This window comes from Trematosphaeria pertusa, assembly GCF_010094035.1.
Source record: "Trematosphaeria pertusa strain CBS 122368 unplaced genomic scaffold BU26scaffold_24, whole genome shotgun sequence".
Classification (NCBI taxonomy): Eukaryota; Fungi; Ascomycota; class Dothideomycetes; order Pleosporales; family Trematosphaeriaceae; genus Trematosphaeria; species Trematosphaeria pertusa.
The window spans coordinates 491,950-508,435 of record NW_022987235.1 but is presented as its reverse complement, the minus strand read 5'-3'; the positions used below and the strand labels follow the sequence as shown (position 1 = coordinate 508,435).

General features: G+C 37.9%; 3 protein-coding genes across 3 annotated transcripts; 1 reads left to right on the top strand and 2 right to left on the bottom strand.

Moving 5' to 3' along the window:
- Positions 1-1,399: 1,399 nt before the first annotated feature.
- Positions 1,400-3,437, bottom strand: BU26DRAFT_525276 (uncharacterized protein). Its single transcript, XM_033830470.1, has one exon. It carries the CDS (start codon positions 3,298-3,300, stop codon positions 1,465-1,467), a length of 1,836 nt encoding a protein of 611 aa, XP_033676455.1. The 5' UTR covers positions 3,301-3,437; the 3' UTR covers positions 1,400-1,464.
- Positions 3,438-3,640: 203 nt separating this feature from the next.
- Positions 3,641-5,567, top strand: BU26DRAFT_544484 (kinase-like protein; the record flags this gene model as incomplete). The annotated part of the gene is made up of 4 exons (XM_033831741.1): positions 3,641-4,100; positions 4,164-4,562; positions 4,625-5,278; positions 5,427-5,567. Exons 1-4 carry the CDS (start codon positions 3,735-3,737, stop codon positions 5,565-5,567), a joined length of 1,560 nt encoding a protein of 519 aa, XP_033676454.1. The 5' UTR covers positions 3,641-3,734.
- Positions 5,568-6,473: 906 nt separating this feature from the next.
- Positions 6,474-6,686, bottom strand: BU26DRAFT_440919 (uncharacterized protein; the record flags this gene model as incomplete). Its single annotated transcript, XM_033824430.1, has 1 exon — positions 6,474-6,686. A coding segment is annotated over one exon (213 nt), but the record flags the coding sequence as incomplete, so codon positions are not given.
- Between the last annotated feature and the right edge of the window lie 9,800 nt (positions 6,687-16,486).

The window sequence follows — 16,486 nt, the reverse complement described above, 5'->3', positions numbered from 1 at the left end:
CTAACTATAGATATATATAAATAATCTAGCTATATAAAGTTATATACTATAAGATTATATATACTATAAGTTATCTATATATTTAGAAGTAATAATAGTTTTAGTATATTTCTCTCTTTCTATACTATACTACTAAAAAGACTTTACTTTTAAATAACTATTTAAAGCTACTATATTATTAGTTAATAAGCGCTATATAGTTAAAGCCTACTATAATATATATAATAATAAGTTTATATAGTTAAAAGAGAAAACTCTAAAAAAGATATTTTTCTAACTTCTATCTCTTATTATACTATATCTAGAAGAGCTTACTCTATAAAAGTTTTCTAGAAATCTTTATTAGGTAATAGATACTATATAATATAAGTTTTATAGATTATTATAGAGATATAATAGTACTTACTAGAAGAAAACTAGATTTTTCTTAAAAGTTAGTTAAATACGTATAGCTTTTTAATTACGTAATATATCTTAGTTTAAATCTAGTATAAGGTATAATATACTATAAAGAATATATATATAAATTTTTATAGAAAGATATTAAGATTTCGCTTAGTTATTTAAGAAAAATAGATTAATTTTCGTTAATTTTTCTTGCTAAGAGAAAGTAGTTTAATAGTATAGTTAGCTTACTAGTAAAGTACGTTAGTAATTCTACTAAAGTAAAGTTATAATAAACTCTAATTTAGAAAAAAATTATATAGTATTTTAATTTATTACTAACTTATATTATTAAGTTACTTAATTAGCTTAAAAAAGATAATAAGCTAATAGTATATTAGCTAGTACTTATAGAGTCTAAAGTTATCTAGCTTTAAGTAGCTAACGTATAGAAAAAGAAGTGTAATTTATATAAAAGAAAGTAGATTTAGAAAAAGAATACTCTTATAATTAAAGCTAGCTTATAGCTAGTTACTTAAAGAAAAACTATAGATTAGAATAAGAGTAAAAAGTAGTATAAAAAAGTAGTAGTATATAATAGCTAGCTAGCTTAGTAATACTATAGATACTATAGTAAGCTAGAGTATAATATATAAACGTACTAGATAGTTAAAGATAATATAAATAAGTTAGATAGCTTATCTAGATTTATTTTAAGTAGCTTAGAGTTAGAGTAATCTAACTAAGATAATAGCTTTTTAGTAAGAGCTTAGTAAAAGTAGTTAGCTTACTTATATAGTTAGTTTACTTATAAAGTATATTATTAGATTTATAGCCTCTTATATAATAGAGTACTAAGTTAATTTAAGAATAAAGTAGTAAATCTATTTTAAATAAAATAGTAGATTTAAGTTTTAAGTTCTTATATAGAAACTAAGAGTTATAGTAAAAGACTATAAATTTCTATCTTAGCTAGATTATATCTTTAATAGAATCTTAGCTTATAGAACTAGTTCTAATAAGTTATCTACTATATTCGCCTTTAGCTTTAAAATACTAGAAGAAGAGAATTACTTTATATTATTTATTCTTCCTCGGCCTCCCTCGTCGCCTAGGTACACCCGACGTATCCGTTCCCGCAGCCCTGTCGCTCCCGGTCCCGGCCGGAGCCGGTGTCCTCGCTGGTTTCTTCTTCCCCACGGCAGAATGCATGCTTAGTCCGTTCTCCTTCCTCGGACGCCCCCGTCCTTGCCTCGGCCGAGTCTCCGTCTTCCCCTTTGGTGGGGCGCGTGCGGGGACGAGTCTTGTCTTGGTGCGATGGGTCTTCCGTGAGGTAGGCTGGGCGGCAGGTGCGGCGGCAGGTGCTGCAGCCTTTGGTACTGCTCTTCCCCTAGGTCTCTTGTTCGGCGCCGTTTGCGACGGTAAGGGCTCCGCGGGGCGTTTCATGCCTGCGATCCTGGCACTGCGTCGGGGTGGCGGGAGGAGCTGGTCCTGGTCTTGGGCCCTGTCCACCCCGTCCTGCGGTTGGCGCTGACGCAGGCGTCGTTGCTTCTGCAGTGGAGGGCAAGCGGCGTCTCGTTGTAGCTCGGATGCGTCCTCTTGGAGCTCTGTGGATACGTCGTGCTCTTCTAGGGATGCCTCTTCGTGATCTACTAGCTGTGGCGGGCCGAAGAGACGAAACGGCCCCGGTCCTGGGAAGAATTTTTCTTTAAATACTTTCAAGAAAGGGTCAATCCTTGCTTCCTCGTGCCCCTCAGCTCTTGCTTTCTCGAGCCTCTCAGCTCTTTCTTTCTCGCGTTTCCTAATCCTTGCTTCATCGTCTACCATCTGTCCAGGAAAGGATGGTGGCATGTCTCCCTCTTCTATGACCCAGAAACCCTCGGGCTGTTCGGATCTCGGGAGCTTAATAGTCTCCAACTCATCAATCTCAGAAGGAGTGAACTTCATGTCTGTCGCCTCCAGCGGGCTGTCCTTCATGTTGTCGATGGGTGTGAGGTCTTCGGGCTCTGGGGAGGGAGACTCGTGCCGCCACTTCCAGGAAGTAACCCAGTCGTTCCCGTTGAACTCGCCCCTCCAGTCCCCACGCTCCTTCCACCACTCGATGACTTGATCCCGGGCCGAGTGTGAGTAGCGTCTTCGATCCTCGTTGGAGAGGCGACGGTACCTCGCCTTTTCTTCGGCCACTTCGATCTGAAAGATGAACCAAGGCCTGGAGATGAGGAACGCCTCGGCTTGGGCAGTAGTTGTATCTTGTCCGAGGCGAGACCGCGGGAGCACGGGGGCATGCTCGCCGCGTCGCAGGTTCTGGCGCAGGCGCAGGCCGCGTGCAACGAGCTCACGCGCATCGTGGTACGCGCGGATCAGGTCGTCTGCCGCCCCATCGGGCTGCCATCTCCACGTCCACCTGCGGAAATTGTCGTTGGGTTGCACCTTACGCCCGGCAAAACCCCACTCAGGATTCCAGACGCCGAGCTTCTCCCAGCGACGCTTAACATTATGGCGAACGATGACACCCTGTCGCCGAACGCCATCCAGTCCTCTGAACATCTCGGGCCGCGGGCCGCGACTACGGTGGTTGAGCCGGTAATACTCGCGCATCGCTTCTGTGTAATAGAAGTCGTCGGGATATACGATTGAGCGCAAGATAGATGAAATGCGGTCGAGTTCGTCGTCGTCGATCGGGCGCTCCATGACGGCTTTCAGCTCTTCTGGCATCGGGCGACCTCGCGGTGGCGGGTTAAGGTCAGCGTCGTCGAGCTCTTCCGACTCGGTCGACGATACGTAGGGCGGAGGATCATCGCGCTCAAAACGGAGGAGCGAACGCAGGTTGTCGTTTGCAGCCATTGCCTCAAGGGCGGGGACGGCTTGGCTGCTCACAGCCTGGTGAAGTTGGACACGGTCGAAAAAGGGAGGCATGGTTTGACGATTAGACCGATCGGTAGACGGGACAGGAAGCTATGAAGAGACTAAGAGTGAAGAGGGGAGGGTTGAACTGGTTGAGGTCGTTAGGTATGAAGAAGGGTGGTGGGCGTGTCGCCGTGAAAGAAAGAAACGCGAAATGCCGAAGAAGAAATGCCAATAGATAAGCTTTTATCAGCGCGTGCTGCTTGGCGGAGCGATGGCAATAACAGGGAAGGTGTAAGCGAGCCAATCCTAGCCAATGAAACTTGTAGGGGTAAATCCTCATATGACTCACTGGATAATAACTAGCCAACCAGCCGCGCTGCGCCGGGCCCCTACAATTCATTAGCTGTGACACCTTCCGTGCTGCGTGCATCTTTAAATAAGATAGAATCCTCTTCTCACACTCTTCTGGCCGTCCTCTTCCATCTCTCCGTCCTCTTCTTGCCATGGTTCCAAACGCCCATCCAAAAACACTCTTCCACCTCGTACCAACCAATCAGGTCGGCCACGACGCCCTCCTTCACCCGGACAATAAACGCCTCGTGTTGAGCTCAAGGGAAGGCCCGCTTGGCCTTGAAGTTGGCTATCATGTCTCGTCCATCCCTCGAGGCCATGTCATCACCAGACTCGGACGAAATGCCGACCTGATTCTCCGCCAAAGCAGCCCCAGAAACCCCATGTCTGCAGTTCACGTCGCCTTTAAGATCAACCCTACTACAGAGCTTGTTATTCTATCTGTCAGATCGAAACGGGTTTCATCGGTCAGATTCGCTGTGCGCAAGTCTAAAGACGAGAGAAAAACCGTACAGAAGGTCCCAGGAGGTGATACCACTGGAGAGCAAATTACAGGGGACGGTGTTATCCTCTACGGGTAGGACTATGAGATCTCCATTGCATCTTACGAATTTGATTTGCTCTGGCTGATCGCCGGTACCGAGTCTCTTAAAACCCTTACTATTCAAGGCTACCAGACATCTTTGCAGCTGTTACAAGATGTGAGATCGCGCGACCGACCAACGGAGACCGATAACTCGGAGGCACTGTCGTGGCACATGACCAGGCTAGATACGGTAAAGGGCTCTCTTTTCAAGAATATCCCGCATCTTCGTGACTGGAAAGGCGAGGGATCCTACGGCACAGTCTTCCAAGCGGTCGATCAGACCTCGGGCCATACATTTGCTATCAAAGTGGTCGAGCTCGAAAAATATGACGACGCTGATGCAGCGCGAGCCTTACTCCACAGGGAAATCAAGGTCGTGAAGAGGCTAAACCGCGTCGGTATCGCGTACCCTAACTCCTATCCGCCTGTTCCCGGTGGTGCTGACGATACGCCTAGGCACATATCATCGAATATCTAGGTCACCAACACTTCCACACTCTCTGTCCGGAGATCTTTATGCCGCTACGAGAAGGCTCTCTGACCTCGCTTGTCAAGACCACCCCGATTCCCGACTATAACGAGCTCTGCCTCACCGTGTTAAGACAGATGCTCAGCGCCCTCGACTACCTGGCAAGCGAGAACCTGCTCCACCGGGACTTGAAGCCCGACAACATTCTCTACTACACTTTGCCCGACGAGGGTAGTCGCCATTTCCAGCTGGCCGACTTTGGACTCGCCCATCACCGCTCGCTGGCCAAAACGTTTTGTGGCACGGGCTACTACCAGGCTCCTGAGCTCTGGCCCCAGAAGAGCAAGGTCTACGCCCCGCAGAGCCCCAAAATGGACATATGGTCCCTCTTCGCAACCATCGTTGCCGTCGACTCTCGGTTCAAAGAGTTTCCACCGCACACGTCCGACTACGGCATTGTTCTGAGCGCACTGGAAGCTAAAGCCTCGCAGTCATCCCTCGAGCCCATGGCGAGGCTGCATCCAGATCGCCGGGCATCGGCTGCGCAGATGCTTGTCCACTTCTTCGACGGCGGGGGATTAACAACGCCCCGATCGAAAATCCCCCCATCGAGCCTAAGGCCGAGAAGGCTCCCCAGGCAAGTCCGTCGCCAGCCGCGGGGCCAAGCAAACCCCCACAGACTAGGAATGATGGCGGCAAAACTCGCCAGCGGCCGAAAGCAGCCGCCCGCCCCTTGGTCGTATATCCACCACGCGGCCCACGCCACCTTCCACTAGCACCGCCCAGCAGGCCTTTTGCTCGCACGCCGCCAGTCACCGCGAACCGAGGAGGCAATCCCGCGCAACCCGCTGCACCGCAGCTGCAGCCGATTCGCGCGCACAGAGATGGCGTTGCCAAGCGCCGGGCCGAATCTCCCGCAGCCAGAGCTGAGGCTCTCGCTAGACCACGGCCGAAGCGAGAACCGCCAGTTCCCGAGGGACCGCGTAGAAATGTTCCCTGGGTTCCTGGGGCGTTTGTCGACTAAGCCTGATAAGGCCATGTAATCGACACCGGCCTCCCGGACGCCGTGGAGGGACCCCCGGGCAAGGGCCCACCAGGGAGCACTCGCCCGTCGCACGGCTTCCACGGCGATCTGAAGCTGGAGTGGGCATGGCGAACGGAGAGATCAGGCGGACCAGAGAGGGCTAGCAAGCTCGGGCGAGCTTGTGGGAGAAATATGTGCGCTATGTCGCGCTTTGTGGATAGTCGACGCGGAAGTTATCCTAAGAGCGGAGATTATTAGGCTCTTATCTCCCCGACACTATAGTTTATACATTCGTTATCGCGATGTCATGCAACTGGGCAGTGCATTCCTTCTTCGTGCGAGGTTCCCGCAAGCACATTACACGCGAACTCTCTTATATTGTATTTTCGTGGCCTGGCTCTGCCGTAGTTGCATTATAGGCTAAGTCCATTCTCTTCTCGTACTCTTCTAACCACCATCTGGCTACTCTAACGCTGAACCGATGTTGATTGGGCTGTTTTCGACCTCTTTAGTAGATAATCTAACAAGTCTGGGCTAATTCTAGCATTCCTTTTGCTTTTGCTTTTTGATTGGGAAGGACTATCTCTAGACAGCTTAAAATCAGAGCTGGTGAACTAGACATTTTCCGCAGTGATAGCTGTATCGCAACATTGTTGAGTGCACGGGATAACGGCGTTTTAGTTCCAACTTTCATCGGCGTAATTAATAGCTTCGGCAAGTGTAGTACCTGTGCTAAACCCTTGGTAATATGCTTTAGCAAGAGTAAGAACAATGTCATATGGCCGTTAGTCGATGACAAAATACTGGACCTTCTATCGCTTAAGAATGTTAAGAGGAAGGTATGTTGGTGCGTGTCGAACAAACTGATAACAGATGTCGCCCTTCTCTCGATCGATTCGCTGCCGTAGATTTTGCTCGAGTGTGTCGAAAGATGCTTCCGGGATTACTATCCATATCTTCCTACCAAAGTGAAGGTTGTTAATGGAGAGTAGATGGAAGTCCTCGACGTGGAGCGTAAATGGTGCACTAAACTAACGATGAGACAGGTATCCGTAGGGATAATGAAGACCAGGTATCCTCCTTAGTGAGATCAAGTCGGTTACCGTGAAGAGGAGCGATGAGACTTCTTTGCGGAGCCCTACGTGGCGGCGCTGCCTTGTTGTTGTGGCATCGATATCAGTAGCATATGGAATGCTGGAAAGCCCGCCGTTGCGGAGCTTTTCTTCGAATCACCGGATAAGATCATTCGCACTTGCATTCTCGTCGCCACTTGCATTCTCGCCGTCACTCGACTGGATCTGTTCGAACGAACTTTTAGTCTCTGTCATGTCGATTGCAAATAAGTCATCTTGGCGAGACCTGGATAAGTACAGCCTGCATGAGCGCCCGCGGTTGTAATCCCAGGGGAGACGGATATGGCAGCGGAGAGGCTCTAGGACCACAATTTTGAACGCCTCAACATCTTTTGCACCGGCTGTAGTTGCGCTGTAGACCAGCTTTGGGAAATCCTCGAGTTGCTCTTGTTGGCGGAAGCCGCCATACGGCACCTGGTAGGAGGACTGGAACGTATTGTTTACTGTTAAGGATCACATGTTGATTATGTGATCGCGCTAGCCTAGTGTATATAGCTAGAGCTTCCAGCTCTTATATAATTAATAATATTACACTTTACTTTGTTACTTTAATAGGTTATAAGCTCGGCGCTCTACTAACTACTATACTATAATAATTTACTTTACTTTTTATTATACTATAATAGCTTACTTATTCTATACCTTCTACTACTATTATTACTACTACTTATTTAGCTATACTATCTATTTTCGCCTATTACTACTAGCTACGTAAATTACTACTAGTACTATCTATTACTAAGCTATTTAGCTATATAATACTACTCTACTATTATTACTACTAATAGTAGATAACTTATTAATAAGTAGAATATCTTATCTTTCTATATTCTTCTCTTTCTACTATACTTTTCTATACTAGTAAACGTTTCTCTATTATTATACTAGAAAGTCTTTTCTATTACCTCTATTATCTACTACTATAACTACTATTAGTAACTTTTCTTACTATATTTGTAAGAGCTAGGTTTATAGTCTCTACTACTATAAGCGCCTCTAGAATACCTAGCTAGGTAAGTTAGCTATAGATAGTACTATCTCTATAAGCTATAAGAATAAGAGATACTAGCAGAGTAGGTTAAGTTAAATTTAGCTATCTAAAGATAAGAAGTAGAGAAAAGACTCTAAGAGGCTCTATATATAGAGGTGCTAAGTACTAAGACGCTAGGCTAGGTTACGTAATAAGATTACGTAACTTAAGGTAAATCTCTAAACTAGACTATTATATTACTCTTTCTTATAGAAAGAGCTTATCTCTAAGCTCTAAAATACGCCTTCTAGGTCTCTCTTCTTCTAAAACTCTTACGTTATACTCTTAACTATCTCTTTTAGCTTATAGTAAGTATATTCGTATTAGTTTTAAACTAGAAGCGCTTTTATAGCTACTACCTTCTCTCTAGTTACTTTATTCTTATAGAGATTTAAACTAGAAGGCTTATTTCTACGTCTATAGAGTAGCTTTATTATAGGCTTTCTTCTTAAATAATACTATAAGCTTAGTAGAGTCTTAAATCTCTTAGTAGTATCTTTGCGTTACTCTTATATCTTCTACTCTTATAAGTTTTAAATTCTTCGCTATCTTCTCTAGAGTCTTCTTCTTTTTATACGCCTTAATTTAAGCATCTAACTATAATAGCGGCTCTAGCTTATCTAGGTATACTACGTAAAAGTCTTTTATCTTATAGAGAGCGTTAATAAAGCCTATAGTATTATACTAGATAGAGTTAGAATTATAAGTAACCTATATAGCGTAGTATTAAAGATAATTTTAATAAAGATAGCTATCTAGAATTTTATATACAGGCTATTCTAGATTACTATTAACTTTAATAGATAGCTACTTAGACTCTACTTACTCTAGTAATAGCTATAAGGCTTTTCTTAACTAATTAGCGTAAAAGACGTTATGTATACGTATATACGTAGATAGCTAGAGCTAGAAAAAGTAACTCTTTATAATAATAACTAGGTAAAAGCTATATATCTATTAATTAAGCTTTATACTAGACTAATCTATAGAAAAGCTATAAGATTTAATATAGACAAGGTTGCCTATAGTAAAATTAGGTTCTTAGCGCTTTTTATTTACTTAGAGCGTCTATCTAGCTTACGCTTTTACAATATTACTTTGTATAATTCTAGTAGCTTTTTCTACAGTATTATATTACTTCTTAGTAAAATTCTAAGCTTTCTAGCGCGAGAGACGCTTACGTAGAGTAGAAACCTTTATTATACGCTTCTTTTAATTCTAGTAGTATATTAGCTAGTATCTAAATTTAATTTTGTATGCTATTAATTCTATAGTTTTATATAGTAACGTAGCTTATACCTAATTTATATAGAGTAGAAGGTCTAACTAATTATTCTAGTAGTAGTTAATAAATAGACGTAGACGCTAATTAAAATATTAATTAATAATCTCTATATTTCTATTAGTTTACGAGTAGTATATAGTAAAGAGCTTATCTATAAAGGTAGAGGTAAACTATAAGTTATAATCTAATATAATAGACCTAGAAGAACTATATATACGCTAAATATATTAGTAATATAGCTTTACTATATATTAAGCTATAGTTTTCTTATAGTAGAGAAGAGAGAAGCTCTACTTACTTAGCTAATTTACAATAATATATACGTAGTTAAATTCTTTCTTATTAGAGAAGAAGCTCTTAAAATCTATAGAAATATTCTACTAAGCTCTCTTAGAAATAGGTAGAGGCTCTAGAAGACCTAGCGTTTTATTACGTAAAGTATAGCTCTAGTAGTAAGCCTTATATACTACTATATACGTATTAATAGCTTTTTATATATCTAGCTAGTAATATTAATCTTATAGTAACTAGGTAGTTTTCTAGCGCTCTAAATAGGTAGTTACCTAAGTAGTATACACGGCGCGTATTAAATACGTTTATAGATAGTTAATAGTAGAGACTATTAATTAATTCTAATAGATTAATAAGCTATCTTCTATTTTCTAGACAGAGTCTAATATAGTAGCTTTTTCTTAAGCTAGCTATAAAGAGTTGTCTAACTAGTTAGCTATAATAACCTAATTAATTATAGTATATAGATTCTTAGTAGAGAGTATCTCTATAAACGTATTAGTAGTAGTGATTTCTATTGTACTACTAGCTAATTTTTAGGTAGCTAGAACTAATAACTTACCTAATAATTACTTAATAGCTAAGAGGCTAATTTGCTTCTTACTTAGAAAAGCTCTTGTATAGGTAGTATAATTCTTATTCTTTTAGGTCTTAAGCTCTTCTTACTTCTAGAATAACGCGTTAGCTGCTATATTAGCTAAACCTAGTTAATAGGTAAGCTTAAGGTTATAGTTAGTAATATTATTTATCTAGTAGACCTACCTAGTAGTAAGTTTCTACTTAGTAGTAAAATACTCTAAGGCTTAGTAGTTAGTTAATACTGTAAAAGTCTCTAGATCTTATAAGCTAATTAACTAGCTTCTCTACTTCTATACGCTAAGAATAACTACTAGTATTTCTTTATTATAAATACTATAGTTTATCTAGATAGTATTTATTATCTTACTAAAGAAAGCTATAAGTCTCTAGATACTATCTTCTTAAAGCTATAAAAGAACTCTAGTAACTACGCTATCTAACGCGTTTGTTTCTACTCTTATATAGTAATAGAGAGAATAATAAGCTAGTATAGTATTAGATAGTATAAGATTCTTAACCTACTAAAATACTATAAACTTAATTTTTCTAAAGGTATACTATGCTCTCTATTTTAGTAGCTTAGTAAGAGGGCGAATAATCTAGCCGTAGTTCTTTAAGAAGACTTAGTAGAAATTATAGAAACTAAGAATAATTAAAGGCTCTTAAGAGTTATAGGTACAGGCTAGTTCTAGATAGTAGTAACCTTCTCTAGGTTCTTCTAGATTCTATTAGTACTTATAATTAATTCTAGAAACTTAGTACTTTTAATAGTAAATTTAAATTTCTTAATATTTACTTATAATCTAGCTTTATATAACTAATTAAGTATCTAGGTAATATAGGCTTTATACTTAAATAGATTCTCTAAATAAATAAGAATATTATTAATATAGACTATATAGAAATTATCTAGCAAGCTATATAACACTTTATTAATATATTACTAAAAGGTAGTAGAGCTATTATAGAGACTAAAAAGTAGAACTTAATACTTATAGTTACTATACTATGTATAGAAAGACGTTAGGTTCTCTACTAACTTATTTAGCTAGATTTAGTAGAAAGCTTACCTTACGTCTAACTTAGTAAAGACCTTAGCGCGTAATAGGCATATAAGCGTTTTCTAGATAAGAGAGATAGAATAGATATCTTTTTTTGTAATAGCGTTAAGCTTTTAATAGTTAATATAGAACCTTTATTCTCTACCTAGCTTTTTAGTAAATAGAACTAGTAACGCGTATAATATATTACTATAAATAATAAAGCTATAATAAAGGTAGTTCTCTAGATAATTGCGTACTAACTATAGGTACTCTAGTAATATACTATAAAGAGAACTATTTATTAAGATATTTTTTACTATAAGCTTAATATTATAATCTATACCTTCTTTATATAGTAGTAGAGTATTAGAATTCTTTTTTAAAAAAATAGGCTATAGTTACGCTAGTATATTCTAGAGATAGAAGTCTATTAGTAACTAGTTAGTAGAGTTTCTTCTCTAGATTAGTAACTAGAGTTTTCTTTCTATTAGTAATAAGCTAATTAACCTTATAGACACTAAGGTGCCTAATTATAATGTTTTTTCTACGCGCGTTAATTATAAAAGCGGCGGCGCTAACTATATTAACGTTAAGCTTAGCCTTTAGGCATATTTCTTGCAAAATAGGTAGCTTTTTTAGCTTATAGAGTAACCTAGTAGATAGGTTAAGATTCTTAAGCTACCTGTCTATCTTATATAGGCTTTCTTAAAGCTTCTAGCGTTATAATTCTCTCTTCTTTTATTATATTACTCTTAGCTTTTTTACTACTAATATTAAGGCGTCGCGGTAATTAGCATTAGCTTAGTAAGCTACTTAAGCTTTAGTAGTAGATTAAGAGATTATATAGAGATAAACGTATTACGTTTATAATTAATTAACTAATTAGTATCTAGCTATCTTAGTATACGCTACTTATAGTTAACCTAAACGTTAACTTCTTTAAGTAGCTTACGACTAATTATTATATTATAGTAGCTAGTGTTATAATATACAAAGTAGATATATATTTAGTAGCTTTCTAGTACTAAATTAGCTTTAAAGTATTTATCTATCTAGCTATTAGGTTATCTATTATATCTAGTAAAGAGAATAGGTTCTATACGCGATAGCTTAACATAGAGGTTTTTTCTAAGAGTCTAAAGGTACTTTAGGTATACTAGAACGTAGCTACCTACTCTAGTATTAATTAGACCTCTAAGCTTAATTATAAGACTATTTATAGATATTTAGTAGAGTAGAGTAAACGTAGAACTACTAAATAGCTTTTTACGTAGGTTTATTACTCTAGTAGATAGCTCTAGAGAGAAGACTTCTTCTAGAGCTAGGCTTTTTCTAAATTATTAGATTTGTATTCTAACGTGTTATTCTTAGGTATTTATAGCTCTATAGGCTTTATAGGCACCTTCTCTAGGTTAACGTTCTTAATAGCTTTCTATATAATAGAAGCGTTTAGGTAATTATAGCTTATATAGCTAGTTTACTAGTATTAAAAGTAGGTAACTAGTCTCTTAATTACTAGAGTTCTATTAGACGTTAGTAGAATATCTAGAAGAGCTATAGGTGCGTAACGTAGCGTTAACGTAAGTATATTACGTTTTTTAATCTTTCTAAATACGCGAGCTTCTTCTTAGATAAGCTCTCTAGTAAGATCTTAAGTAAGATCTATATATTAATTATAATTATAAGTATACTAATGTTAGTAGACACCTATCTATATACGTAGGTTTACTAGAAGCTTCTTATAAAGCTTCTCTACCTATTAGTCTATTAAAAGCTAGTGCTTCTACACTAGATAGAAGAAATTAATCTAGAAGTACGCAAAGTTAGTAGTATTTTAGTAATATAGCTTCTAGAAATTATAGTAAGTATTTAGCCTCTTATATAGGTTTCTATAGCTTCTCTCTAGCTAATCTAGTATATATTTATAGAAAATTAGTATACTACTATTTCTTAGAGTATATAGAATTATAGAGAAAGTTTAGTATATATCTTTTTCTATCTACGTACGTATATAAGCTATAATAGTTTTCTTAGTATTCTTATTTATCTCTTCTATATACTAGTTATAATTAGCTTAAAGCTTATCTTATAACTTATCTCTCTATTACTTAAAGGTAATAACCTTACTAATAGATAGTAATAGAAAGTCTAGAAACTTAATAGAGAACTTCTAGCTTTCTAGACGTTATTTAGTTACTAGTAGTATAGTAAGCGTATACGCGGCTAGATAAGAACCTAGAATTAAGTTATCTAGTAGTAACGCGCTTATTTTACATATACGTAGTATCTAATTTATAAAGTATATTACACGTTAAGTTAATAGAGTAGGTAGTATTTAGCTTCTAGAATAGAATTATAGTTACGCTTATAGCTATTAAATGTTTACTAAAGTAGTAGCTTTTTTCTACTATAAATTCTAATACTCTCTATATATAGTATCTTCTTTAGTAAATATATTAGTAGTAATCTAGTAGTATATATAGGTTTATTATTTAAGTATCTAGCGTATAAGTAATTAGCTAACTAATTTATTAATAATTTCGCTTAGCTTTTCTAGAAAAAGCTCTTAGAGCTTCTTTCTAGAGGTAGAGAGTATATAAGAGCTATCTACTACTAATAACCTTAGTATTACTAAGCTCTAGCGTAGCTATACTAGCTTCTATTTAAAGTTAATATTCTAATTCTTATTAGTTATTATGTTATATTGTTAAATAGGTAATTCGCAATAATAATATTAGTTTAAGTAGCTAGCTAGTAGGTTCTCTACCTAGAATTTAAGAATTATAGAGGTAAAAGAGTACTATATAACTAGAGTCTTACTTCTAGAGTTACTTTATAAGAGTTTACCTATAGTATTTAAGTAGTTTAACTTAAGTATAGCTTCTTATTTAAGAAGTAAGAGTATATACTACTAGTAGAGTAGCTAATTATTAGCTCTGCTAGCAGAGTAGCTAATTATTAGCTCTGCTAGCAGAGTAGAGAATTACTAGTTTTTAAAAAAAAAAAAAAGAGGTTTCTATACGTAGAAGTTTTGTAGAAGTTCTCTTATACCTAGAGCTCTTAATAGCTTTCTTTAGCTCGCTACTAAGAGTATCTTTCTACTACTAACTAGATCTGCTAGTAGGTCTTATACAGCGCTAAGAGGTAAGTAATTAATTAGTAACGTTAATAGATTCTTAGAGTAAGTAACTAGGCTCTTATAGCTCTAATTCTTAGTATAGCTATTAGTAAACGCTTCTTATAAGGCTACTTAGTTTAGCTTAATATTATACTACTATCTTTAGCTAAAGAGGTAATAACCTTTAGATAATATAAGAGCTAGGTTTATAGTCTCTACTACTATAAGCGCCTCTAGAATACCTAGCTAGATAAGTTAGCTATAGATAGTACTATCTCTACAAGCTATAAGAATAAAAAGTACTAGTAGAGTAGGTTAGATTAAATTTAGCTATCTAAAGATAAGAAGTAGAGAAAAGGCTCTAAAAGGCTCTATATATAGAGGTGCTAAGCGCTAAGGCGCTAGGCTAGGTTACGTAATAAGATTACGTAACTTAAGGTTATATAACCTAAGATAAATCTCTAAACTAGACTATTATAATATTAATCTTCTAGTTTAAGCTTAACTTTTTATTATTACTATAGCTTACCTTATAAGACGAAAACTACCTAGAATAGTAATTAGCTTAGTCTATTATCTTTTAATACGTAGACCTCTAGTCTATTATCTTAAAGAAGAAGATAAAACTAATACTACTAGCTACTAATAAGACTACTATTATAGTATAGAAAATAGATAATAATAAAGTAATAGTTATACTACTATTATTAGTTTATAATAACTATAATAATTTAGTCTAGTTTAGAGATTTATCTTAGTTATATAATTTTAGATTATATAACTTTATTATATAACCTAGTCTAGTGTTTTAACGCTTAGTACCTCTATATATAGAGTCTTTTAGAGCTTTTTCTCTACTTTTAATCTTTAGATAGCTAAATTTAACTTAATCTACTCTACTAGTACCTCTTATTCTTTTAGCTTATAGAGATAGTACTACTAGTAGCTAACTTACCTAGCTAGATATTTAGAAATACTTATAGTAGTAAAGACTATAAAGCTAGCTCTTATAAGAGCTAGGTCTGCGGTCTCTACTACTATAAGCGTCCCCGAACACCTAGCTAAGTAAGTTAGCTATAGGCAGCACTGTCTCTATAAGCTGTAAGAATAAGAGGTGCTAGTAGAGTAGGTTAGGTTAAATTTAGCTATCTAAAGGTAAGAAGCAGAAGAATACTCTAAGAGCTCTCTATATACACAGGGTGCCTATGCCAAGGCGCTAGGCAGGGTTATGTAACTTAGGCGGAGCCGAGTTAGGCCAAAGCACTAAGTTAGAGCTAAGTCGAACTGTTACATCACCCCCCCTTACAGGGAGGGCTCGTCTCTAAGCCCTAAGGCTCTCTAGTCTCCTACCTGTATAGGCTTTAAATTCTCTACTATCTTCTGTAGTATCTCCTCTCTCTTATATGTCTTGATTCTTCGTTCGAGAGGGGGGGGGTATTAGCTGCTAGCAGGGCAGCTAGTTGTCGGCTCTGCTAGCGGAGCAGAGAATTGTCGATTTTCGAAGCAGGGGGGGGTATTAGCTCTGCTAGCGGAGCAGAGAGGTATCGGCTACTAGCAGGGCAGCTAGTTGTCGGCTCTGCTGGCGGAGCAGAGAATTGTCGATTTTCGAAGCAGAGGGGGGGTATTAGCTGCTAGCAGGGCAGCTAGTTGTCGGCTCTGCTAGCAGAGCAGAGAATTGTCGGTTTTCGAAACAGAGGAGAGGTATTAGCTGCTAGCGAGGCAGCGGGTTGTCGGCTCTGCTAGCGGCGCAGAGAGATTATTAGCTCTGCTAGCAGAGCAGAGAATTATCGATTTTTCGTAATTCGTAAAAAAGAGGGGGGGAGGTTTCTACACGTAGGAGTTCTGTAGAAGTCCTCCCGTACACAGAGCTCTTAATAGCTCTCTTTAGCTTAGTGCTAGTATCTTTCTACCGCTAACTAGATCTACTAGTAGTCTTATACAGCGCTAGAGGTAAGTAATTAATTAGTATGTTAATAGATTCTTAGAGTAAGTAACTAGGCTCTCGTAGCTCTAATTCTTAGTATAGCTATTAGTAAACGCTTCTTAATAAGGCTACTTAGTTTAGCTAGATATTATACCGCTATCTTTAGCTAAAGAGGTATTAACCTTTAAATAATATAAGGGCTAGGTTCGCGGTCTCTACTACTATAAGCGTTTCTAAACACCTAGCTAGGTAAGTTAGCTATAGGTAGTACTATCTCTATAAGCTATAAGAATAAGAGGTGCTAGTAGAGTAGGTTAGATTAAATTTAGCTATCTAAAGATAAGAAGTAGAAGAATACTCTAAGAGCTCTCTATATACACAGAGTGCCTATGCTAAGGCGCTAGGTAGAGTTATGTAACTTA